The following is a 24,478-nucleotide window of genomic DNA, read 5'->3' as shown; positions in this document are numbered from 1 at the left end:
CACGGCAGAGGGTCTGTGGAAAAACCTCTTGCAAACGAGCCAGGTTTTTATTCACATCCCTCATGAAGTGCAGGGAGTTCACAGCCACGCTGGAAGGGCTCTGCACCCTGAACGGGTGAAGGCAGCTCTGCCAGCGGCCCCAGGGCCGCCCAGAGCCCCCCGAGGAGCTCGCTGCTGCCCCGCTCCTGCTGCTGCCGCAGGAGGAAGCTGTGGCCAGCAGCGGCCACGAGGAGCAGCGCCCGGCCGCGCCCCCGCAGCGGGGACAGCGCCTTGGCCAGCCCGGGAGCGTGGCCGGGAGGGAAGACGCTGACCATCGGGGAGGGCATCAGCAGGACAGCGTGGATGTGCACGGCGAGGCGGGGATGGAGCTGCCGAGGGAGCGACCCAGGCGATCCAGTGCACGGCCACGGAGCCCCGCAGCCACGGCCGCCCGTAGCTCGCCGTGGCGTCCACAAAGTCCAGGCACTCATGGACACTCTCATCCATGGTGCATTCCAGGGAAGCGGCCCACAGCTCCCAAAGCACCAGAGCGCCCAGGACCATGAGAAAAACCTGGTACTCTGTCCTGTGAGATGCTCTGCGATGCTGCCAAGTTGACATCTCGAGAGTCTGAGAGGCTTTCAGACATGAAGGCATCTCCAACGGCAGGAAGAGCTGCTTTAAGCAGAGCTGGCTCATTACTCTCAGTGCATCTAGGCTTTCCTCAGCACTGTCAGCAGGATCAGTGGCGGCAAAGCCCGGAGTTTCCTCCTGGAGCCCAGGGAAGGCAGGGCAGTAGGATGCCAGCCCTCCTGGTTCCTGTGTCTGCTGATTGATGCCTTTCACCGTCCAGCCAGAGGGACCATCCAAGGAGAATTCTCCCTTTGGATCACCTTCCATGGCACTCCGCTGCGGAGGAAGGCACGTTGTGGCAGTTTTGTGTTCCCCTTGGGATGCCTTTTGCAGCTGCAGTGTGCCTGGAGCCCTGCGCTTTGTGGTTTTCAGAAGCCTGAGCCTGGGTGCAACCCTGGCCTGGCCGCACCTGCCCCGCCCTGGGACTGGTGGGGGCACAGAGCAGTCTGCAGGCCGGGCCGGGAATGGCCCAAGACCAGAACGGACCGGCACTGGCACGGGAATGGCCCGGGACCGGCATGGGAATGGCCCAGGACCAGCACCGGAATGGCCTGGCACTGGCACAGGGATGGTCCAGGACCGACACTGGGATGGCCCGGTGCCAGAATGGCCCAGCACCTCATGGGAATGGCCTGGTACCGACACCGGAATGGCCCAATACCAACACCAGAATGGCCTGGCACGGGAATGGCCTGGCACTGGCACGGGGATGGCCCGTGCTGACACAGGAGTGGCCCAGCACCGGCACGGGCGTGGCCCGGTGCGTCCCCTCCCGCAGGATCCCGGGATGCTCGGGCTGGAAGGGAAGCGGCCGCAGCGCCCCTCTGGCCCGAGCACAAACCGTGGAGCGGCGGCTGCGGTTCCACCGGGCTCGGAGGGGCCCTGCCGGGGCTCGCCCTCATCCCGGCCCGCCGGGCCGTGGGGAATGCCAACGGGAGCCGCCTGGAACGGGACTGCGTCCGGGTGGGTGTGGAATATCCCCAGTGAGGCACCTCCAAACCCTCTCTGGGCAGTGTTCAGGGCTCAGGGAAGAGCTGAACCTGACGTTCGGGTGGAGCTCCTGAGCATCCCAGCCGTGCAAACAGACAACAACCACCGGCTGGCAGCTTCAGCTTGGCTTTGTCTTAATTTCTTTCAGTCGGCACTGAAAGGATTGCGCCCTCCGGTACAAGTCATCTGTGACACCTATACAAATAATTTATCATCCATCTACACGATTTACAGCTGTACAGAGCAAGCTCTGGACACCAGCCCACACCCCAGCCCAGCTCCAAGCCTTTTGGCTTTTTGAGCCTTTGCTTTGTGCGTGCAAACCCCAGAGGGACGCCCCGAAGAGGCAGAGGGGTGCAGAGGGGTCACCCCTTAAAGCCCACACGGTCCCAACAGCAACAGCTGCTCCCGCAGGGGTTTCCTGAGGTGCCAAGAGCTCCTGTCCCCCCCAGCTTCCTTCAGGGACACAGTGTTTGCTGCCCGAGTCTGGCACAGGGGAGCACCGACAGCGTTTGGCCTGTGAGGTGAAAACCTGGCCCTGCTGGGCTGCGAGACGTCCCCAAAGAGCCCCTGCTGCTGCCGGCTGCGCTGGGCTCGCCAGGACAGGCAGCGCCACCTCCCACGGATCCTCCTCCCTCCTCCTGAATGGAGAGCTCAGAGCTTCTCCCCGACTCGTGCAAAAGGTGAAAGCTCGGTCCTGCAGTGTGGCCGTGCCCTTGGCAGGGGCGTGGGGCCATTGTCACACTGCCACAGCAGGGCAGGGCTGTGCCCTTGGCAGGGGCGTGGGGCCATTGTCACACTGCCACAGCAGGACATGGCTGTGTCCTCCAAGCCCCCTCTCCTGGGGCAGCTCCTCACACCGTTGCCGTGTGAAGTCACCACTGGTGGCTTTTAGTGTGCTTTCTTCCCCCGCGTGCTCTGTGCTGGCCCCAGAGCTCACAGCTCCTTCTCACAGCTCCTTCTCCCGTCTCCTTCACGGGATGACTCCTGCAAAAGTGTTGATGGGCAGCAGCAGAGACCTGGGCAGGAATTTCACGAGCCCCACGTCTTCTGTTTCCTGAGGGCTGAATTTCGTGGTCCTCGTCTTCTGCAGGCAGTAGCTGGGCTCGAGGCAGGGAGACACCTCCAGGCTGGAAGGGCACAGAGCAATTTGCTGCGGCATGTTCCAGTGTGATCGCCCAGCAAACCCCGGCTCTCCCCCTGCCTCTGGGGCAGGGCTCTCCCGCTGCCAGGCCAGCTGCATTTATGCTTTCTGCAGCTGGGTTTGGCTGCAGAGATGAGCTGCTGCTGCTGCTGCTGCGTGCCAGTGTTTGACCACACCCGAGGTCCTGAGCCTGGCTCAGTGTGACCCGGGAATTCACAGTTTGGGTGGCTGGACCTTGAGCCGTCAGCACATCCCGTGTCCCTGCAGCTCTCCAGGCACATTAACCCTGGCCCTGTCCACGGGCTGGGTCCTCTCCCTGCCCTGCAGCTGCTGGAGAGCCGGGGGAGGGATGCAGTCACTGCAGGGAGCATCAGCACCCTGGAACAGTTCATCACTGGGGAGATCTCAGCACCCTGGCACCATTCATCACTGGGGGATCTCAGCACCCTGGCACAGTTCATCACTGGGGGATCTCAGCACCCTGGCACCATTCATCACTCAGGAGATCTCAGCACCCTGGCACCATTCATCACTCGGGGGATCTCAGCACCCTGGAACAGTTCATCACTGCAGGGAGATCTCAGCACCCTGGCACCATTCATCACTGCAGGGAGATCTCAGCACCCTGGCACCATTCATCACTGCAGGGAGATCTCAGCACCCTGGCACCATTCATCACTGCAGGGAGATCTCAGCACCCTGGAACAGTTCATCACTGGGGAGATCTCAGCACCCTGGCACCATTCATCACTGGGGGATCTCAGCACCCTGGCACCATTCATCACTGGGGGATCTCAGCACCCTGGCACCATTCATCACTGGGGGATCTCAGCACCCTGGCACCATTCATCACTCGGGGGATCTCAGCACCCTGGCACCATTCATCACTGCAGGGAGATCTCAGCACCCTGGCACCATTCATCACTGGGGGGATCTCAGCACCCTGGCACCATTCATCACTGGGGAGATCTCAGCACCCTGGCACCATTCATCACTGGGGGATCTCAGCACCCTGGCACCATTCATCACTGGGGGATCTCAGCACCCTGGCACCATTCATCACTGCAGGAAGATCTCAGCACCCTGGAACAGTTCATCACTGCAGGGAGATCTCAGCACCCTGGCACCATTCATCACTGGGGGATCTCAGCACCCTGGCACCATTCATCACTGGGGGATCTCAGCTCTCCTTGCCCCTGGAGGTGCCCGCTTTCCTCCTGCCTCAACGACAGCACCTTTTGTGCAAAGAACCATTCCATTCCTCACACCACCTCCCCAAACACAAATGTAGGAGAGCCCCAGTGTGGTGTGCTGTCCCTGGAGAAGGGCGTGGGGCTCTGTCAGGGGTGAGGATCAGGGCTCCCTGACAGGAGGGCAGGCAGGGGGATGTGCAGAGCTGGCACCCCGGGCGTCTCACCCGATCACGTCCCTGTAGGTTCTCCTGCTGTCCTTGTCCAGCTGCACCGTGAAGGGTCTCTGCTCTGGGCTCCTGACCTTGATGCTGCGTGTTCTGAACCTGTTTGCCACAGCCTGGATGGGGAGAGGGGGGACAGCCTGCTGAGGGGGCTCCTCCCCTCCCTGGGCTGCGTGCTGGGTGTGACAGGGACAGAAAATGACAGTTCTCTGTTTTAACCTCAGATGTGACACAAAGCAAATGCTTTCTCTGTATTCAGAACCTGGCACTGACCAGCAGGGAGGGCACTGACCAGCAGGGACGGCAGTGACCAGCAGGGATGAGAGTGACCAGCAGGGATGGCACTGACCAGCAGGGACAGCAGTGACCAGCAGGGATGAGAGTGACCAGCAGGGATGGCACTGACCAGCAGGGACAGCAGTGACCAGCAGGGACAGCAGTGACCAGCAGGGATGGCACTGACCAGCAGGGACAGCAGTGACCAGCAGGGATGAGAGTGACCAGCAGGGGTGGCAGTGACCAGCAGGGAGAGCAGTGACCAGCAGGGAGGGCACTGACCAGCAGGGAGGGCACAGACCAGCAGGGATGAGAGTGACCAGCAGGGAGAGCAGTGACCAGCAGGGACAGCAGTGACCAGCAGGGACAGCAGTGACCAGCAGGGAGGGCACTGACCAGCAGGGAGGGCACAGACCAGCAGGGAGAGCAGTGACCAGCAGGGATGAGAGTGACCAGCAGGGGTGGCAGTGACCAGCAGGGAGGGCAGTGACCAGCAGGGAGGGCAGTGACCAGCAGGGATGGCACCCAGGTGTCTGGGGCTGTGGCTCAAACATCCAGACTTTCCCACAGAAAACAATCCCGGGGTGGCCCCAGAGGCCTCTCCTCCCCGCAGGGCTCCCCTTTCCCTGCTGCCGAAGGGATCCGAGGATCCCAGGGGTACTCACTGAGAACGAGCGTCCCGCCAAGTTGCTGGTCCTGACGATTTCGGTGATGGTCACAGTCAGGCAGCCCAGGTCTGGGACAGAAGCAGAGGCTTGGTCTGGGCCGTGGCACAGCCTCAGCTCAGCTCTCTCCCCCCACGTTTGGGTGCACTGACTGTGGACACGCTGCTGGGGCTCCAGCAGGCCCCAAGGGCACGGGAGTCGTGTGGGATCGTGCCCGGGGTGGAAAGCTCAGGGGCTGTGCTAAGGGGCAGCTGGAAGAGGAAGGCTGGAGCAGAGGGGAGATGCTGAAATCCTGTCTGAGCCTCAGTCATTCCTGAGAAAACCCCAACCGGACCATGGGAACACCAATATTCCTGTCACTGGTTCCACCCCCAGAGCCCAGGCACAGCTGGCACCAAGGGCCGTGGGCAGATTTACTGCACTGGCACCAGAAACCCCGGGGAGCAGGGAGAACCCACCTCGAGCCTCCTCGGCAGGGATGGCTTTCATCAGCAGGCCCGTGGAGCGCAGCGACAGCGCCAGCTCCTTCTGCCGCTCGCTGAGCACAACCTGTGGGCAAGGGGCAGAGTGCTGGAGTGCCCTGGAGGGCCCTGGGAATGTTCTGACAGTGCCCTGGAATGCCCTGGGAATGCCCTGGCAGTGCCCTGGAATGCCCTGGCAGTGCCCTGGAGTGCCCTGGCAGCACTGGGCACAGCTTGCCACCAGCCCAGGGGAGCTAACAGGTTCAGCACAGCCCCTCTGTCCCTGCTGGCCAGCATTCCAGCGGAAAGAGAAGGGTCTGTCCCCTTTCAGGAGATCTGTGCCCTGCTGGAGCAGAGGCCGGGGTGCAGGAGCCCCACTCACCCTCCTGCAGGTCACTGTCAGATCCATGCCAGGCCCGTCCAGGGTGCTTTTCCTCTTGGTCGTGCTCGGCTCTGCCAGGAGGGAAGCGGGAGGGTTGACTCTCCCTCGTCCCAGCCGTCTGTGCTCAGCAGAGAGGGATCCCCCCTCGGGCTGAGCCCCCGCAGGGTCCCACCGCGGCCTCCTGTCACACTTTGTCCCTTCTGTCCCTCTCTTGGCAGCTGAGGCTCTGTGCCAGTGGGACAGACTCGCTGCAGGCTCTGTGCCAGCCTCAGCGACAAATCCCCACTGGCCTGGGCACCCAGTGCACTGACGGAGGAGCAGGGTGGCACTGCTGGAACAGCCTCCAAGCCCTCCTGTTCCATCCCTGGCAGCTCGAGGAAACTGGATTTCTAACAGGAAAACATCTGGCTGGGAAGCCCAGCTTGATTCCTCAGCTACATCAGGGTCAGGTCCAGCCCCCGAGCGTCCTGGAGCGACCACAGGCGCTGACCACAGCCCCTGGCTGAGCCAGAGCCACCGGGGCTTGCATCAGCCTCATCTCCTGGGAGAGGAGGGAGGGAGGTGGCCAGGGGCAGGGGAGTCGTGCCAGGAACAAGGAATATTGTCCATGGAGCTCTGCAGGCTGAGGGGTGGGACCTGGGGATGGCAGGAGCCCTGCCCGGGCTGGGGCTGGGGACACACACACACCTCTGTGCGAGGGGCTGTCCTGCACCTGGGTCAGCAGCTCCGTCAGGAACACGTCCTCAGCTGGGTCCTGTGCTGGGTCCTGGAACAGGACCTGAAAGAGAGGAACAGCCCTGAAAGGAACAGCCCTGAGAGGAACACCCTGAGAGGAACAGCCCTGGGAGACACAGCCCTGAGAGGAGCAGCCCTGAGAGGAACAGCCCTGAGAGGAACAACCCTGGGAGGAATATTCCTGACAGGAACATCCCTGAGAGACACATCCCTGGGAGGAACAGCCCTGGGAGGATCATCCCTGGGAGGATCATCCCTGGGAGGAACAGCCCTGAGGACGTCTCCTCTGTCGCCCTGAGGTGTCACACCAGGCTTGTAGCCTGGGCAGCTTCTCCAGAGCAGCCACGGGGCAGCTGGGGCTGACCATGGCCCTCGGGGCTCCTGTGGGGTGGGGCAGCTGCCCTGGCTCCGTTTCCTGAGCTCCAGGAGGGTGGCGGGCCTCGCCAGGAGCGCGGGGACCTGGCCAGCCGAGCCACGGCAGCCATCCCTGCCGCTGGATGTCACTGTGCCCTCAGGGATGAGTCACTCCCACATCCCCAGGAGCGCTTCCCCAGCCCAGGCCGAGCTGCTGCTGGGCTTCAGGGGACACTTGAGCTTCTCTTTAACCCACCCTCGATGGGCAGCTCAGCCCAGCCCCAGGGATTGTTCCCTTTTCACGGGCCTGTCCTGGGCAAGATGTGCAGAGCAGGTCCTGGAGACCCTGTCCCAGCCACTCATGGCCCCACAGCCAGCCCCTGGAGGGGCTGCCGGGGCTGCCAGAGGAGCAGGGAGGGAAGGGTTAATGTCGTACGCCCCAATTTAGCCCTTCTTTGCTCTCCTATCAAATGCCAGGCCTCGCTTTGATAGCACCCGAGAGCAAAGCTGGCAGGAAATCAATCAAAGGTGCTGCAGGAAGCCCTGCAGAGCCCCTGCAGGCACGGGGAGCTGGGGCAAACTGCTCAGCAGAGCCCCACAGAGCCCCTGCAGGCACGGGGAGCTGGGGCAAACTGCTCAGCAGAGCCCTGCTCACCCCTGCAGGCACGGGGAGCTGGGGCAAACTGCTCAGCAGAGCCCTGCAGAGCCCCTGCAGGCACGGGGAGCTGGGGCAAACTGCTCAGCAGAGCCCTGCAGAGCCCCTGCGGGCACGGGGAGCTGGGGCAAACTGCTCAGCAGAGCCCCACAAAGCCCCTGCGGGCACGGGGAGCTGGGGCAAACTGCTCAGCAGAGCCCCACAGAGCCCCTGCGGGCACGGGGAGCTGGGGCAAACTGCTCAGCAGAGCCCCACAAAGCCCCTGCGGGCACGGGGAGCTGGGGCAAACTGCTCAGCAGAGCCCTGCTCACCCCTGCAGGCACGGGGAGCTGGGGCAAACTGCTCAGCAGAGCCCTGCAGAGCCCAGCACCTACAGCAGGAGGGGTTCAGGGATCCTGAGCACCCCGAGCCCGGCAGAGCGGGACATCCCTGACCCTGTGGGGGATTCCGAGGCTCCCTCTGCTGAGCCGGGATTCCCAAACGGCCCTGCCAGGGACACTGGCTCCAGCTGCAGGAGCTGGCAGGGAGGGATGGGCTGGGGAAATGGGAATGCAGGCTGGGATCTGCTGGGAGCCCCAACCCCGCTGGCTCTGCCCAGCTCTGCCAGCCCCTGCAGGGCTGCTGGGGGCCCGGGGCCGTGCCAGCCGTGCCACCCACCTTGACAGAGTGCACCTGGAAGCAGACGGGCTGGGTGCCCATGCGGGCGTAGTAGGCGATGACGTCGGTGAGGAACGGGTCGGTCACCAGGGCCCTGCTGGGCGACGACGGCTGGGGGGCAAACCACAGGCTGGCTCAGCCCCCGTCACTTCTCAAAAACCCTGCCACAAGGTCTCACGCCTTCCTGGACGCCGGGTGAGGGATGAGCTGCGCTCTGGCCCCGCCGCTCACAGGGAGCGGGAGCTGCGCCCACCCGCAGCCCTTTCTGTGTGGGCTGGCAGCGGTGGCTCCAGCTGCCGGGAAATGACAGCTGGGGGGATTTCAGCAGAAGGTTTCTGTCTTGAAATCTGCCATTTCCTGTCCCCTGGTCAAAAAAACCCAGCACAGCAAATGGCTCTTGTGGGCTGGAGCAGTGTCAGACACGGACACCTCCTGGGGAGGGTTTGGAGGGGAAATCTCTGCCTGGGCTGGAGAGCCCTGCAGGGCCTGGGGAGGGTTTGGAGGGGAAATCTCTGCCTGGGCTGGAGAGCCCTGCAGGGCCTGGGGAGGGTTTGGAGAGCCCTGCAGGGCCTGGGGAGGGTTTGGAGGGGAAATCTCTGTCGGGGGAGGGTTTGGAGGGGAAATCTCTCTGGGGATGGAGAGCCCCGCAGGGCTCAGTGCCCTCCTCAGGGGCTGCAGGTGTTTCCCCAGGGACACGGGAAGGTTTTCCTCGTACCATGGTGGCCAGCTTGGGGATCATGTGGCACAGGGTGTTGATGTTGCTCTCGTACCAGGGGTCAGCCCTGCCCAGGTACCTGGCCACCTCGCACAGCTCCTCGGGGCCAGCGTGCTCCTGCAGGGAAACACAGCTCAGAGCCACAGCCTGGGGGCTGCTGGCTTTTCCTGGGCTTGTACTGAGCAGAACCTGAGGAGAAGGTTCTGGAGAGCCCCTCCCAGCACTTCCAGCCCTAAACCCAGCTCCTGTGGGACGTGGCTCACACTCCCGGGAAGCTTCCTGCTGCCAAGGAGGAGCAGGGGGCTCAGCACATCAGGAGCCATGAGGAGGTAGAGAGCTGTGACATTCCCCATCCCTTCCCTTTCCCTGCTCAGACTCATTTAGCAAGCGCTCCAGCACAAAACTTCCCTGAGGAGTGAAAAGAAGGAATTCTGGTTTTTAACAGCCTGCTTGTCAGGGGTCACAGCAGCGCTGGACCAGCTTAAAATACCCTAAATGCAATTGTTTCTTTACCTCTGCCCAAGGGCAAGGGATGTGCCTGACATAAACCACAAGGAGAGACTCAGAGACCTAAACCCGGGGCCATGGCCAAGGAGGCAAAGCCCTCAGTGAGCAGCAGCTGCCTCCCCTCCGCATTCGGGGGTGGGAAAAGCAGCCGTCCTCGGCCAAACCTCAGGGATCCCTCTGCAGCTCAGGCCAGGAAGCAGAGCTGAAGGGGCTGTGACCCCAAACTGCGCCCAGCAGCTCCGTGTTGGCTCCCACCCTCCCTGCTCTGGGGCCAGGGCCGGGAATTCCTGATTGCTGGCTCTCCCCAAGCTCCCATCTCCTGGACAGGCGGGAATTCCTGATCCCCAAGCTCCCATCCCCTGGACAGGCAGGAATTTCTGATTCCCTGCTTTCCCCAAGCTCCCATCCCTCGTACGGGCGGGAATTCCCGATCCCCTGCTCTCCCCAAGCTCCCATCCCCTGGACAGGCAGGAATTCCCGATCCCCGGCTCTCCCCGGCACTCACGGCGGCAGCGGAGGGCTGGGGCTGCCCCGGCACCACGGGGATGTGGTAGAACTGCAGGTCCAGCCTGGGCGTCAGGAACGCTCGCCGGGCTTCCCGTTTCCTGAAAGGCGAGCGGAGATGTCCCGAGGGAAGGGGCAGAGGGTGGCTCCCGGGCAGGCTGGGCACGGCTGGACACTGCGGCTGCTCTGCCACGGGCCCCCCTCGCTGCCTCCGTTCCCACGATGCGCCCTGGGCTCCCAAATCAAGCAAGGGGAGGTGGTGGGGAGCCTCGGGGAGGTTTTTCTCAGGGCCTGGTGTCCCTGCGCACCCAGCGCTGCCCCCAGGCTGCCCACAGTGTCACCCACCCGGGGGAAGCAGCTGGGGACAGCCAGCTGGGAAACAGCTTCTCTGTAGGGTTTTTCCCGTCGCCTCGTTTGTTGTTCGTGTACCCGAGCCCCCGGACAGGGCCGAGCACCGGCTGCGTGCATCTCTCGGGCCACAGAGCCGCCAGTGACACTCGGGTGCGTTTGGGAGCCGAGCTCGGGACCCCAGCCCGCCCCGGGCCCCGCGGAGCCCCGGCCCGCCCCCAGCCGCCCTGGCTGCTCCCGCAGCCTGCGGGGCCGGTGCTGCCGTGCCCCCGAGCCCGGCTGGCCGCGGGTACCTGAGGGAGTGGAAGGCCCGTGCCAGGCGGCCCAGGACGCGATCGTCCCCCAGCAGCAGCACGCGGGCGGTGCGCAGCCTCTGGAGCGGGCCCGCGGGCTCGGGGGGCATCCCCGCGCTCCCGGGGGGCTTCCCGGGGGGCTTCCCGCCGGGCACAGCGCTGCCGGCCTGCAGGAAGGCCGCGCCGTCCAGCGGGGACGGCTTTTTCTTGATGCCGCCCTTCCTGTGCAGCCGGGAGCGCTCGGCGCAGGGCGCGCACGGCTCCTCCGGCGCGGGCAGGTCCCGCTCGATGCCGCTGTCGGTGGACAGCACGGAGAAGCGGCTCTGGCCGCAGCAGCCGCAGCCCGGGAGCACGTCCGGCATCTCCACGGGCTCCAGCTCCTGCCCCAGGCACTCGGGCTCGCAGCTCTGCGACAGCGGGCGCAGGAACAGCACCAGCTCCTTCCCTGCGGGCACGGAGCGCCTGAGCGGGGAGAGGGGCACAGGCGGGCTCGGCCCGCTCCCGCCCCGGCTCCCTCCTCCCCGGGAACCCGCAGAGCTGAGGGCTCCGAGGGCAGCCAGTCCTCAGCCCCGCTTCCCGCTGAGAGAGCCCGGCGCCGCTCCAGTCCCAGGACCCCGGAGTGGCTCGGGTTGGAGGGGACCCTGCGGATCATCCCCATTCCCACACCCTGCCATGGCAGGGACACCTTCCACCGGAGCAGGGCTGCTCACAGCTCCGTGCAGCCTGGCTTTGGACACTGCCAGGGCTCCAGGGGCACCCACGGCAGAGCCAGGTACTCTGGGCACGCCCTGCTGCAGCCCCAGCTCCTTCCCCCTCCACACCCTGAAGGAGGCCTGGGGCAGGCAGCACCGATCTCCACGAGCTTGGCTTGGGACAGTGCCCAAACTCTGCCCAAGGGGCAGGGCTGAGGGACCCCTCTGGGACAGGACCCCCAGGCTCAGAGCCCAGCCAGCACCCCCAGCCCCGGGGCACTCACAGAGCTGCTCATCTTCTGTCCACAGGTGGAAGCTGATGCTGGGGTTGGGCAGAGGGGTCCCCTGCAGCCCTTCCTGGGGAGCATTCCCTGGGAAAACAGGGATGCTGGGAGCATTTCCCCACCCAGGAGCACGAGCCCCAGCACCGAGCACTGCCTGGGGCAGCCCTGGGGCTCTCCCAGCCCAGAGTTCCTGGCCAGATGCGAGGCTGTGCGGCCCCTGCTCTCACCGAGCGAGCCACCACCAAGTGTCTGCACCGCCGCTGGGAGGGAGAACTGAAAGGGGGAGGCCGGGGCACAGGCAGGAGCGATGGAGGGACACAGTGGGGACACGAGGGCTCCCTGTCCCCGTGGGGTGCCAGCCTGGGCTCACCTGCGGGCACGGAGCCCAGGAGGCCGTGGTAGATCCTCTCCAGCCGCGCTGTGTGCTGGCCCCGGCCCGAGCCCCCCTCGCTGCCCGCGCCCTCCACGGCCGCCACCACCTGCTGGAACCAGTGCTCCACGTCCCCCGGGGGCAGGGCCTGTCGGGACAGGGGCTGTCAGCGCCTGGAAACGGGGGCGATCCGCGGGCAGCGGGCGGGGCACGGAGAGCAAATGAGTCCTGCAGAAATTGCCTGCTGGGGGACACGAACGTCCTCCTGTGCCCAGCAGAGACGCTGCCTGCGCTGGCTGCTTGCGGCTCCTTTGGTGGCAGCTTTGCAGCTGAAGGGCACCGTGCCCCTGGGGCATCCTCAGCGCTGCTGGCACTCGGGTGACTCTCGGGACATGGGGACAGCAGGCACACGAAGGTGGCCTCGGAGCGGAAAGCGCTGAGAGCCCCTGCAAAGTTTCTGAGGCCGCCATTGGTGCCACTGTGGCCCCACAGTGACAAACCAGGAGGGTTTGGAGAAAACCAACTGAAACCTTTCCCCTGAGAGGCTCCTGCAGCGCCCAGGGGCTCCTGGAGGAGCTGACAGAGGCTCTGTCTCAGCTTTGCTGGGCAAACCCAACACCCAGAGCGAGGTTCCACCCCTGGCTCTGCTGCAGCCTCTGCTTTCCATGGGAAGGGTGTCTGAGTCCAGCCCCAGCCCAGCTCCGGGGCTGCAGACCAGCTCAGGGGAGCTGGGCCTTTCTCCACTGCCCCAAACCCCTCTTGCTTCTCCGGGGTGTCCAGCCCCAGCAGGAGCAGGGGAAAGCAGGAGGAGCTGTTACCTGGAGTTGCGCCCTGAGGCCGGGGGTGTCGCAGGTGTCACCCAGGGCCGCCTGCAGGGCGTGGGTGACCACGCAGCTCATGCAGCCCCGCGGGCTCCGGGACACCTGCGCCGCCTCGGTGTCGGTGGCCAGCGCCTTGCAGATGGCTTCGGGCAGCAGCTCGGGGTCAGCAAAGATGAAGATCCTGGGGGCAGCAGGGTGGGGAAAGGGGGGATGCGGACTCACATCAGAGACCCCGGCGCTGGCAGGAGCAGCTCCCGTCTCACTTTTTCCATTGTGGCTGTTGCTCTTCCCCTTCTCCACCCTGCCTCCCCCCGAGGGCAGCTCCCTGCCTCCCAAAATATTTGGGACACAGCAGAATGTGCCCTCCTATGCAACCCCAGTGAGGTCACCCAGCGGTGTCCCCGAGGTCACGAGGTTCAGGGCCACTCTGTCTGTTCCAGCCAAGAGTGTTGGGAAAGGCCAGGATTCCCTGAGAGCCCCCGAAATGACAGCGCAGCCCCCCCGAGGGGCAGCACTCACCTCTCCTGGAAGGGGAAGGGGGCGCTGGGCAGGCTCTGCTCGGAGATGACCATCCTTTGGTACAGGGTCCCTGCGAGGGGACAAACGCACCCGGTGGGAGCAGCGCAGCCCTCGGGGCACCCGGGGCTGCTCCCAGCCCCACAGCCCGAGGAGGCTCTGCCAGGGCGGGGAACACCCGCTGAGCTCAGCCTAAACAGCCACGAGCTGGGCCAGAGCTAAAAACAGCCCAGGACAAAGATAGGCCAGGCTCCAGAAAAAGAAACCCCCGTCTGTTCCGGGATGGTTTCCTGTGTTTCCCTTCCTTTGTGGAGGGCACTGGGAGCGGACGTGGAGGCGGGAGGAAGAGCTCTGTCCCCAGGGCCACGTGGGAAGGGTGTTTGGGGACATCTGAGGAGCGCCAGGATCTCTGGATCGGGAGAGAGGCTCTGCCCTGTCCTGCCCTACCCAGGGCTGAGGGTCACTCCCTGGCCTGGCTCAGGCTCCATCCCCCTGGCACTCCCGTGCTGCCCCGAGGGGAGCCCTGCTGGAGATGCCCTCTGTGCCCTCTGAGCCCTGCTGGAGATGCCCTCTGTGCCCTCTGAGCCCTGCTGGAGCTGTCCTCTCCGCACCCTGAGCCATTCCTGCAGCCAAGCTCAGGGCAGAGGAAGGGGTCCCTTGGAGCTGCAGCCGAAGCAGGGCAGGGGAGGAGTGCTTGGGCTGCTGGGGGTGGGCTGAGGCTCCCCAGAACGGCACCAAAATTCCCCAGCAGGTTTCTGCTGCTTCCCCTGCCCCTCACAGGGGGTCTGCACCTTGCTCTGCTCTACAGGATTGTTTGAAGGGCTCCTATTAAAGAAAGCTTGAACTGGAGGAACTTTAATGAGAGCAGAGAAAAAGAACACAGAGGAAAAAGAAACCAGGTGTCCTCGGGCTTGCTTCCTGCCCGGGCCGTTCCCTGCAGCCCCACTGACACTCCGTGCCCCCGGGGCTGCTGTAGAGCTGATTTCCCTCAGCCCTGGCAGCCCCCTCACCTGGGGCTGTCCTCTCCAGCTGCAGCCTGCTGGCATAGTCCAGCCCGATGGTGCAGAAGGGCTTGGGCAGGGTCAGCAGCCTCTTGCAGAAGTCATAAACCCTGGCACAGAGCTCGTCAGGGATGCAGGGGGCCTGCAGGGGGACAGGGAGGTGACAGCCAGTGACCCTTAAATCTGCCCCAGTTCATCCCCCAGCCTGGGAGGGCACCAGATTCAGGGCTCCGAATTCACTCTGGGTTTAAATGCAAAACACGGGGCAGAATCAGGCCCTGCGGTGGTTTGGGAGCCCCCAGCAATGCCCGCTGCAGCCTGGGCACACGTTTGCTTTGCCAGGCTGTGCCTTCCTGCAGGCCCTGCCAGGTCTCCAGCGAAGGGCTCGCTCAGCTGGCAGGACCTGGCACCCTGTGTGCCACAGGGCCGTGGGAGACGCCCAGCTGAGCCCGCCCGGGGCCGTCCCAGGCTCTGCCGGCTCTGAGGGGCTGCTCAGGGTTCTGAGCGGCTCCGGGTGGCCTCTCCTGTGCCCAGTGTCCCCGGGTGCTGCCCAGGCCGGTGTGCCCAGGTGCAGGCTCCTCTCCCAGGCCCAGCTCACCTGGATCAGGGCGTACATCAGCGTGTGCAGCAGCGGGATGATGTAGTGCCGGACGTCCCCTCGCTCTGCCTGTGGGACAGAGGCAGGGCAGGCACGGTCAGGTCCTGGCAGGACGCTGGGCTGGGCAGGGGCAGCCCCAGAGCTGGGCAGGAGCAGCCCCAGAGCCCCCAGCGTGGGCCAGGCTCTCTGGGGTGGCACTGTCCCCTCCCTGGGGTGGCACTGTCCCTTCCCTGGGGTGGCAGTCCCCTCCCTGGGGTGGCACTGTCCCCTCCCTGACGTGGCTCTCCCTTCTCTGAGGTGGCAGTCTCCTCTCTGGGGTGGCACTCCCCTCCCTGGGGTGGCACTCCCCTCCCTGGGGTGGCACTGTCCCCTCTCTGAGGTGGCACTCCCCTCCCTGGGGTGGCACTGTCCCCTCCCTGGGCTGGCAGTCCCCTCCTTGGGCGGGCACTCACCCTCTCCAGCTCCTTCACCAGGATGCTGACCAGGACACAGCCGGTTCCGGGGCTCTGCTCGATTCTCTTGTGCAGGGTCCACCGCAGCATTCCTGAGGAGGGACACCGGGGGAGGGCAGGGGGAGCTTTCCCGGGGCATCAGGGACCGGGGACGGAGTGCAGAGACCCCCGGGACACGCCGGGACGTCCCTGAGGGCTGAGCCGGCTCCGGTGCCTCCCAGCTGCGCCCCTGTGCCCTGCCCCGGTGGGGCCGATCCTGGGAATGCCTTGGCCAGAGATTCTGGAGGAAAGGAGCTTGCGGGCTTCGGTTCCCGCTCCTCCTCGCTCTGTTTGCGCCCAGCTGCTTCGCCCACCTGCCCCACGGGATTTGGGGTCCTGCTGGTGCCAGCAGCTCCCCCTCGGAGCAGGGACCAGAAGGCTCTCAGCCCCGAGGGTGCCGCGGCTCGCTCCAGCACGGCCGCGTTTGAGGAGCAGCGGAACGGCCCGCGCTCCCAGTGGAATCGGCTTTCCCGTGTTCATCGGGGCTCCCGGTGCAAGAGTGCCATCCTCCAGCCCCGAGGAGCCTCCTGACTGCCAGGGGCAGGGCCGGGGGGTGTCCCAGCCCAGCGCAGGAACCAGGGACAGGGAGGGGACAGCAAGGTGACACGGGCTGGGCAGCGGTGACAGTCACACAGGGTGACACAGGGTGACAGGGGCTGTGCAGGGGGGTCCCACAGGGTGTCCCCAGGGTGACAGACGCTGCTGGGGCACGGATGCAGCTGATGAAGGATTTGGCCCCTCCCGGAGAGGGCTGGGGAGGGCGGACAGCACCGCGTCCCGCTGGCAGCGGGGCTGGGGGCTCGGGGCAGGCGGTGCCCGCGGCCCGGGCAGGGGCAGTCCCTCACCTCGGTCGCTCTGGCAGGAGGGGTGGTGCCCGTCCAGCTCCCGCAGCAGCGCCCGCACCCGCCGCAGGATGTCCGACTCCAGCTCTGCAAGGGACAGCGGCACCTGAGCCGGGGGACAGCGCCGGGGGACAGCAGGGGGACAGCGCCGGGGGGACAGCACCAGGGGACAGCAGCGGGGGGACAGCAGCGGGGGACAGCAGCGGGGGGACAGCGCCAGGGGACAGCAGCGGGGGACAGCCCGGACAGAGCCCTCCCCACGGCATCAGAGCCCTCAGAGCCCTCAGAGCCCCGATGCAAACTGCAGAGCTGAGCCCAGGGCTGCTGGGAGGTGGCACAGAGTGCCACAGAGTGACAAGAGTGACACAGAGTGACACAGAGTGACACAGAACCCCAGAGGTGCCCCCCAGCCTGGGAGGTCCTGCCTGCCTGAAGCGGGTGGCTCCAGCCTGCCTCGCTCCCTGCCTTCCAGAGCTTCTCCTGGCAGCATGCTCATCTTTACTGGCCTGCAGGGAACAAAAAGCTGAACTTTCTCCCCATTGTGCCACCTTGAAGGTGATGCCACTGCCTCGGACCCGTGGTTTAATGAAATAACTGATTTTCCTCACTTTCTGTGAGCAAGCACAGGTCCAGCCTGCAGCTTCCCAGGCAGGCTGGCTGCCGCTGAGCCTGATATCCCAAATGCCTGCAGGCTCTGTGTGGGATCCCTCAGCCGTCTCTCCAAGCAAGGAGAGCCAAACATTTGGCCAAATTCTCACTTTTGCCTCAAAGGTGAGCGCGAACTGTTCAGAAACGCCCGTTTGGATCCGGGCACTGCTGCCTCTCAGCTCTGGTAACACCGGGAATGGTCTGGAGCTGCGTCAGGGAAGAGCCCCGGAGCCAGGGCCAGCAGAGCTGCCCTGCTGAGGGGTCTGGGTGTGCAACACCGCACAAACACCCTCGGCACGAAAACATCCTCAGGAGAGGGTTTGTCTCCATTTGGAAGGGTCCTTGGAGCAGTGTCTCAGAAACTCCTCTTCCCTCCCCCTGGTTTCCTCCCAGGGATTTCGGGAAGCTCCCCCAGGTCCCTCTCCTGTTTATTGGTTTGGCACACGGGAGTTCTGCCAGGGAGGCCTGTTTGAAATCTCCTGCCAGGGAGGGCTGTTTGAAATCTCCTGCCAGGGAGGGCTGTTTGAAATCTCCTGCCAGGGAGGGCTGTTTGAAATCTCCTGCCAGGGAGGGCTGTTTGAATTCTCCTGCTCTGTTCCTCCGTGTGTGTTTGTAACCGCCAGGGGAGGCTTTTCCTGAGCCCTGCCCTCAATCCCGGCCTCTCCTCCTCATCAAAGCAGCCCCAGCGCCGAGGGTCCCTCACGGGGCAGAGCAAAGGGCTCGACCCGGCACAAACAAGAGGCGCTTTGATCTAAAAACAGCAAAAAATAAACGCGGCGACAAAGAGCAGCGGCTTGGAAACGGAATGAAACCTTTCAGCATTGACATCCTGACCCTGGGAGATCAGCAGCACCTCTGAAACAGCGTGAAAATGAAACATGCGGGAAATGGACCGAAATACACACCAGAAAATAATAATAATAATAAAATATACTACTATGCAATTAAAAAATGTAAAAATATACTACTATAAAATTAAAATAAGTAAATTAAACATTCTAATAAAAAATAAATAAAATATACTTCTATAAAAATTAAAAATTAAAATATACTACTATAAAATTTAAAAATACTAAAATATACTACCATAAAAATTAAATAAATAATAAATAACAATAAAATATACTAATATAAAATAATGAAATAAAATATACTAATATAAAATTTTAAAAAATACTAAAACATACTACTATAAATTTTTAAAAATACTACTATAAAATTAAAATAAATAATAAATAATAATAAAATCTACTAGTATAGAATAATAAAATAAAATATAATAATAAAATAAAAATTAATTAAAAATAATGCTACTATAAAATAAAAAATTAAATAAAAATAAAATAAAAAATAAAATATACTACTATAAAATGAACTGCTTTAAAAGTCAAATGTTTTGTCAGCTGTGAGTGCCCCAGGCTCAGCAAAGCTTTGCTGCCCTGCACTGCTCCGTGCTCCCTTCCCACCTTCCAGCAGCGCCTTGGGAAGCACCCAGGAATTTGAAGAGAAGCGGGGGTGCGAGGGGTGGGTGAGGGTAGTCCTGGGGCTCCCCCGCGGCCCCGGGCTCAGCATCACCCACCTGAGCTCTCCATGGCCGGGCGGGGCTGCCGCTGCCGCTGCCGCTGCCGGGGCGCGGGCGCGGGGCTGCTCAGGGCGCGGGGGCATGGCCCTGCAGGAAACGGAACACGTTCGGCTCGGGGGCTGCGGAGCCCGCTCGGGGTGGACCTGGGCAGCACGGAGGCACCGGCACCCCGAGGGACCCCGAGGGGCCGGGGCAGAGCCCGGGGGAGCGCAGGCGGCGTTTGGGGCAGGGGGAGAGCCCGGGGGAGCGCAGGCGGTGTTTGGGGCAGAGCCCGGGGGAGCGCAGGCGGTGTTTGGGGCAGGGGGAGAGCCCGGGGGAACGCAGGCGGTGTTTGGGGCAGGGGCAGAGCCCGGGGGAGCGCAGGCGGTGTTTGGGGCAGGGGCAGGGGCAGAGCCCGGGGGAGCGCAGGCGGTGTTTGGGGCAGAGCCCGGGGGAGCGCAGGCGGTGTTTGGGGCAGGGGCAGGGGCAGAGCCCGGGGGAGCGCAGGCGGTGTTTGGGGCAGGGGCAGAGCCCGGGGGAGCGCAGGCGGTGTCCGGGGCAGAGCCCCCGCTCGGACCGCTGGCACTGCCAGTCCCGGCGCTGCTGCCGGTGGGCGCTGCCCGGAGCTCGGGAGACCCCGGCCCGGCCCGGCTCCCGGCGGCGCTGCCGGAGGAAGCGGCAGCTGAACGCGGCCCAAGGTGTCGGTGGCTTCCCACATCCGCATCCTCCTGGCACTGCGGGGGCGGCGCTGCCGGCCTGCCACAGCTTCCAAATTTAGCAAAGAACAAGCGAGCCCGGCCTGCCCGAGGAGCTCTGCTGCTCGCTGCACCTGCCCGCTCCCAAAGGCTGGCTCCTCTTCCTCCCCGGAGCCGGGAGCGGCCGAGGCTGAGCCCGCACCGCGCTGCCTGCTCCCTGGGCCTGGGTCTCCCGGGAAAATCCAACATAAAGACACAAAAGGGGTCCCCAGCAGGCTCAGAACCAGCCACGCTGCCCAGGGGGGCAGGCAGGTGTTGTGGGAGAGGAGGACGAAAGGACACGCACAGGAGCGGGCTCTGAGGGGCACGGGGGTCGGGCAGGGTCCTGCCAGCTCTGAGGGGCACGGGGGTCGGGCAGGGTCCTGCCAGCTCTGAGGGGCACGGGGGTCGGGCAGGGTCCTGCCAGCTCTGAGGGGCACGGGGGTCAGGCAGGGTCCTGCCAGTTCCAGCCACTGCTGCGCCTTGGCCAGGGCCAGCACAGGAACCCAACGAGCAGAAATTCCCCCTTTTCACGGGAATGATTCCAACCAGCACAGGAGCCCAAAGGAGCAGAAATCCCCTATTTTCCCTGGGATGTTCTCTGCCTGCTGCGCTCCCCAGGGTGAGGGCACAGCCCCTCAGCCCTGCTGTGCCCGTGGCAGCCCCAGCAGGGCAGGCAGGGATGATGCCAGCCCACAGGAAGGGCTCTGGGCACCAGAGCCCCCCTCCAGCCAGCCTGTCTGTCTGCCACAGCCCTCCTGAGAGGATCCCTGGCCCGAGGAACGGGAGCTGTCCCCATCTCTGGGGATGGACCCTGCACTGGTCCCAGCCCCTGCTGGACTCAGCCCCTTCCCCTGGGAGCCCTCCCTGCTCCCAGAGGGCTGGGGAGGTTCCCTGGCCCACACCAGGAGGGCTCTGTGCTCCCCCTGGTCCCCCGCCTCCCCTGCAGCAGGCACGAGGCACAGCTCATCCCAGAGCTGGGGGTTGTGCTGTCTGCAGGCTCAGCAAGACCAGAGCCTTCTCTGCATTCATCCCACTTCTGCGCAGAGCTGCAAACCTCCGCTTCCTCTCTGCAATTCCCAAAATACCCATGGCATCAGCTGGATTTTATTGCTTTTGCAGGGAGAAAAATGGAAGAGGAAGGGCAAGAAGAGAAGTCACAATTCTCCCTTCAGGCTCCAATAATTCTGAGATTCATAAAACAAAAACCCCAAATGACCCCAAAGCTGCCTCCCCCAAGAGTTTGGGGCAGTTTTGGGGAACACCTGGCTCTGTTCTTAAAAATGTGGTGAAAGTGCAGCTGACCCGGGACCCTGGCAGGTAAATTCAGGGGTTAAAGGGAATTGCAGGGCTAAAGGGAACCCTCTGTTCCAAACGGCAGGTGCTGGAGACAGCGAGAGCAGGACCTGGCTGAGCACGGGGTGCTGAGCACCCCACAAGCCCTCCCGAGCCCCTCCTCTGCAGGGAGCAGCCCAGGCCCGGGGCAGAGCAGTGTGCTCCCGTGTTCTGTCTCAGCCCATCCAGTCCCAGGGGAAGCTCTGCCCCATTTCGGGATCCTCCAGCCTCTGCCTCCTCTCACCTCTCCATCCTCCCCCTGCTCATCCCACCGAAGCTCCATCCCATCAAGGAGGGTGGGATGGGATGGGATGGGATGGGATGGGATGGGATGGGATGGGATGGGATGGGATGGGATGGGATGGGATGGGATGGGATGGGATGGGATGGGATGGGATGGGGTGGGGTGGGATGGGATGGGGTGGGATGGGATGGGATGGGATGGGATGGGATGGGATGGGATGGGATGGGATGGGATGGGATGGGATGGGATGGGGTGGGATGGGATGGGATGGGATGGGATGGGATGGGATGGGATGGGATGGGATGGGATGGGATGGGATGGGATGGGATGGGATGGGGATGGGGTGGGATGGGGTGGGATGGGGTGGAGTAGAGCCAGAGGGGGATGTGGCAGCTGGAGGGCTGTGTTCCCCAAGCCGCGCTGGGGATCTGGCATTTCATCCTCTGGGCTGCCCCAAACTGCAGCTGGCAGCTCCTGAACGCTGAGAAACAGCTCCAGCAGCATCCCTGACACCCCTTAACCTCTACACCCCTTAACCCCTGCACCCCTAGTCCCTTTACCCCTCACAGCCCTCACAGGCTCAGCGCCGGGGCTGCGGGGACCCCAGCAGAGGCAGGTGCCGTGTCCTGTGTGTCCCCTCCTCTCAAAGCCTGTCTGCAGCGGGCTCTGCTTCTGCCCGGGACACCGAGCTCCAGCCCAGCTGCACAGGAGCAGGGAAGCAGGACAGAGGCAGCTCCCTCCTCCGGCCCTCCTGGCTGCCCTGCAGCAGCTCCAGGCTCCCCTGAGGACCACGGACAACCAGCCAGGGCAGGGCTGCTCCTCTCCCTCCCAGCTCCAAGGGCTCCTTTCAAACAAAATCTGGGCAAAACTTGGGCTGTGAGCCTCAAAGCCCACAGAAGGACGCCCTGCCTCCTTCCCGCCCCTTGGGCACGCTGCTGAGGGGACAGACCTGCAGGAGAGCTGGCAGTGCCACCCGTGCCGGGGCCCAGCTGAGCCCCCTGCTCTCATTTCCAGATTTAACTGCGGCCCTGGCAGGGCTCTGCTTCCAGCCAGCTCCGAGCTGAAAGCAGATGCTCTCCGGGCTCTCACTGCCAAGCAAGAGACTCTGGAGCCCAGACTCGGCTTTCCAGCACCTCGCTGGGGCTCCCTTTGCCTGCTGGCTGCTGGGGGAAGGCACAGCCCTGCCAGGGGGGTCCTGCCCGTGGAGGGGGGAGCACAGACAGCTCTGGGGGCCAGTTCAGGAATGAAACTCCTTCAGTGGCCCTGCAGTGAGTGCTGATCAGCCGCAGCCTTTGCTGGGGCTGTGGAAGTCCAGCAGCTTCCTGGACACCACTGCCTGTTTGGAGACTTCCTTGCCAACGTCACATTTCATTCTTCCTAAGGAAAGGAAAGAGTTTTCCGGAAGCAGCAGCTTTTTAGATTTAGCATCTCTTTCCATCCCCGGAGTCGACTTCGGAAAAACAATCACAGGGAAAAAATAGGTGTGATTGGAAAGCCACTGTGCTCACGAACAGCCCAGGCGAGCCCTGTCCACCTGAGGGGGAATAAAAGCAGGGAGAGCTCAGACTTCCAAATGTGGCCCTCCCGGGAGGGGCCAGGCTGCTTTCCCGGGGTGGGAGGGCCGTGGGGTGGCACAGCTGCCCCCAGCCTCCCTCCAGAGCCATTCCCTGGGCATTCCCTCCCCTGGGCAGGACTGTCACCAGCACGGTCACCGGGACCGCCCTGCACTGTCACACATCTCTGTGCACCGTCCCAGTGTCCAGCTCTGCAGGGTCACAGCACCATCCTCTCCACTCCCCACCCCTGCTGGCAGCTCAGGGGGCCACAGGAGGGGACCTGGGGAGGGCACAGAGGAGCCCTGGGGGTGACAGGAGGGTGACCAGAGTGACCCCAGCACGCTGTGCGTGGCACCCAGCCCTGTGTGCCCGGGCTGGGGGTGCTCTCTCGGCCCCGTGGGGACACAGTGATGTGACAGCTGCGGGCAGGGAGGCCCTCAGCAAGGAAGGGATGAGGGTTTAGGGTTGCACCAGGACAACAAGGTCAAAAAGGGGATTTAATTACAGGGCACGGCACCAACGGCCCCCTCTGCTTTCAGTGAGCTCCCCAAAACTCCAGTCTGGCCTGAAGAGCTCCAGCAGCCTGTTCCCCAATCACACCCAGCCCAGCATGGATCCTGCAGCAGCCCCCTGCCTCTCAATCCCACCCTGCCCCTCAATCCCACCCAGCCCAGCACAGACCCTGCAGCAGCCCCCTGCTTGCAGAGCCCCGGAGGGAGCGAGCAGCATCCCGAGCAGGTCAGCGGCCACGGGGAGCTGGCCCTGAGCAGCCCGGGGGTGCCGAGGGGAGCTCTCAGGGCAGGAGGAGCGAGCCCTGCCTGCTGCAGAGCTGGCTCACGTGCGTTTGCCCGCAGCTCGGCCCCGAGCACGCAGATTTCTGCTTCCTTTCTGCACGGGCCCGCGCTCTCTGCTCCTCATCGCCGCTGCCACGGCTCTTGATCGCCCTGTCACCGCTGCTCGGGCCCCGGGGGACAGCCGAGGCCAAGGCCAGGGCAGCCGGGCAGCCACAGGACAGCGCACACAGCCGGTGCCGGCACGGACATCACCCCCGGCCGTGCCGACACGGGCAGCATAGCCCCCCGGGCACGGGCAGCGGGCACAGGGAGCCCGGGGGTGGCACCGGGCAGGTGACTGTCCCTTGCAGCTGTTGTTCCGCACAGAACAAAGCTGAGCAGCGCGGGCTGGTGCCGCGGCAGCCCCTGGCATGGCACGGAGCTCGCTCACTCACCCAGCCGAGCCGGGCCGAGCTGTCCCGGGGCCGGAGCAGCGACACCAGAGCAAACCCGCCCGGTGTCCGCTCCGGGCAGCAAGGACCCCGCGGTGCTGTCCCCTGGAGGACAGGCTCCAGGGCAGCCCCGTGCCCAGCACGATGCCGCCGGCTGGCAGGGGAGCTGGCACCCCTGTTCCTGGCCCAGCACTGTCCTGATCTCCCGCACCCCGCGGCTCCCTCCCCTGTTCCTTCCCCAGAAAAGGAACGGCTCTGCCCCAGCCTTACCTTCCAGGTTCTGTCAGCCCTGGCATCCAGCGCTGGGTGCCAGCCCCCAGACAAAGCCCTGGGCAGTGACAGAGCAGCCCGAGAGCGGCGGGGGCACGGCAGGGGCTGAGCCACGGCATTCCCCAGGGCCGGAGCCGGGGCACCGCGCCCTCCGGGGCTCTTACCTTGCTCAGGCGGGGCTCGGGGCGCCCAGGGAGCCGCAGCCCCCGCCGAGGGCGCGGCCAGCGCGGGGGACACAGCGGGGTCCCGCAGGGGACATCGGGCGGGGGGCGCGGGTGGCGGCGGAGCCGCGGCGGCTCCGGGCTCGGCAGCCGCTTCAAAGCGTGCGGGGCAGAAGGGGAAGCGCCGAGTTATTTCGAGCCAACTTCCTCTTTCGCGGAGCGCTGCCGCGGTGACAGAGCTGTCCCCGCGCCGGCTCGCTGCCCGGGCGGGCAAGGAGGCCCAGCCCTGCCCTGGGTGCGGTCCCCTCAAAGCAGGTCGGGCTGCCCGGGGATGAGTCTGTGAGCCTGGCACCGCCCCTGGCACCGGCCCCGGCCCTGGCACAGCCCCCGCTGTGCTGCCAGCCGGCCCAGACAGGG

The 24,478-nt window shown here is 64.2% G+C and overlaps 2 protein-coding genes across 4 annotated transcripts; both read right to left on the bottom strand.

Annotated features, from left to right (window-relative positions):
* On the bottom strand, positions 1-1,630 carry MFSD6L (major facilitator superfamily domain containing 6 like). The gene is given in 4 exon segments (XM_038157446.1): positions 1-416; positions 418-562; positions 564-693; positions 696-1,630. Coding segments are annotated over 4 exon segments (828 nt in total). The 5' UTR covers positions 880-1,630; the 3' UTR covers positions 1-47.
* Positions 1,630-24,451, bottom strand: PIK3R6 (phosphoinositide-3-kinase regulatory subunit 6). Of its 3 annotated transcripts, none has more exons than XM_038157444.1 (20): positions 24,065-24,451; positions 18,555-18,644; positions 16,331-16,414; positions 15,447-15,538; positions 14,995-15,063; positions 14,406-14,538; positions 13,399-13,468; positions 12,877-13,060; positions 12,059-12,206; positions 11,689-11,775; positions 10,713-11,157; positions 10,073-10,172; positions 9,061-9,177; positions 8,346-8,456; positions 6,632-6,722; positions 5,945-6,015; positions 5,560-5,650; positions 5,102-5,172; positions 4,164-4,276; positions 1,630-2,732 (listed from the first exon to the last, which is right to left on the bottom strand). In XM_038157444.1, exons 2-20 carry the CDS (start codon positions 18,565-18,567, stop codon positions 2,576-2,578), a joined length of 2,247 nt encoding a protein of 748 aa, XP_038013372.1. In that variant the 5' UTR covers positions 18,568-18,644; positions 24,065-24,451; the 3' UTR covers positions 1,630-2,575. The 3 variants fall into 3 exon arrangements, with proteins under 3 accessions (XP_038013372.1, XP_038013371.1, XP_038013373.1); XM_038157443.1 differs by lacking the exon at positions 24,065-24,451 and adding an exon at positions 19,114-19,792; XM_038157445.1 differs by lacking the exon at positions 18,555-18,644 and having other exon boundaries at positions 24,065-24,450.
* Positions 24,452-24,478: the final 27 nt, after the last annotated feature.

The sequence above is a fragment of the Motacilla alba genome, chromosome 18 (assembly GCF_015832195.1).
Source record: "Motacilla alba alba isolate MOTALB_02 chromosome 18, Motacilla_alba_V1.0_pri, whole genome shotgun sequence".
Classification (NCBI taxonomy): Eukaryota; Metazoa; Chordata; class Aves; order Passeriformes; family Motacillidae; genus Motacilla; species Motacilla alba.
Note: the sequence above shows the minus strand (reverse complement) of the source record. Positions and strands in the feature narration are given on the sequence as shown.

Excerpts from the sequence above, each read along its gene's own strand:
- PIK3R6 (XM_038157443.1), bottom strand. The coding sequence starts at position 19,480 with ATGTTGGATTTTCCCGGGAGACCCAGGCCCAGGGAGCAGGCAGCGCGG. Across the intron at positions 11,158-11,688 it reads GACAGAAGATGAGCAGCTCT|GGAAGGAGCTGGTGCTGTTC; the intron begins GTGAGTGCCCCG and ends CCGTGCCCGCAG. Across the intron at positions 6,723-8,345 it reads TCCAGGTGCACTCTGTCAAG|GTCCTGTTCCAGGACCCAGC; the intron begins GTGGGTGGCACG and ends CCTCTCTTTCAG.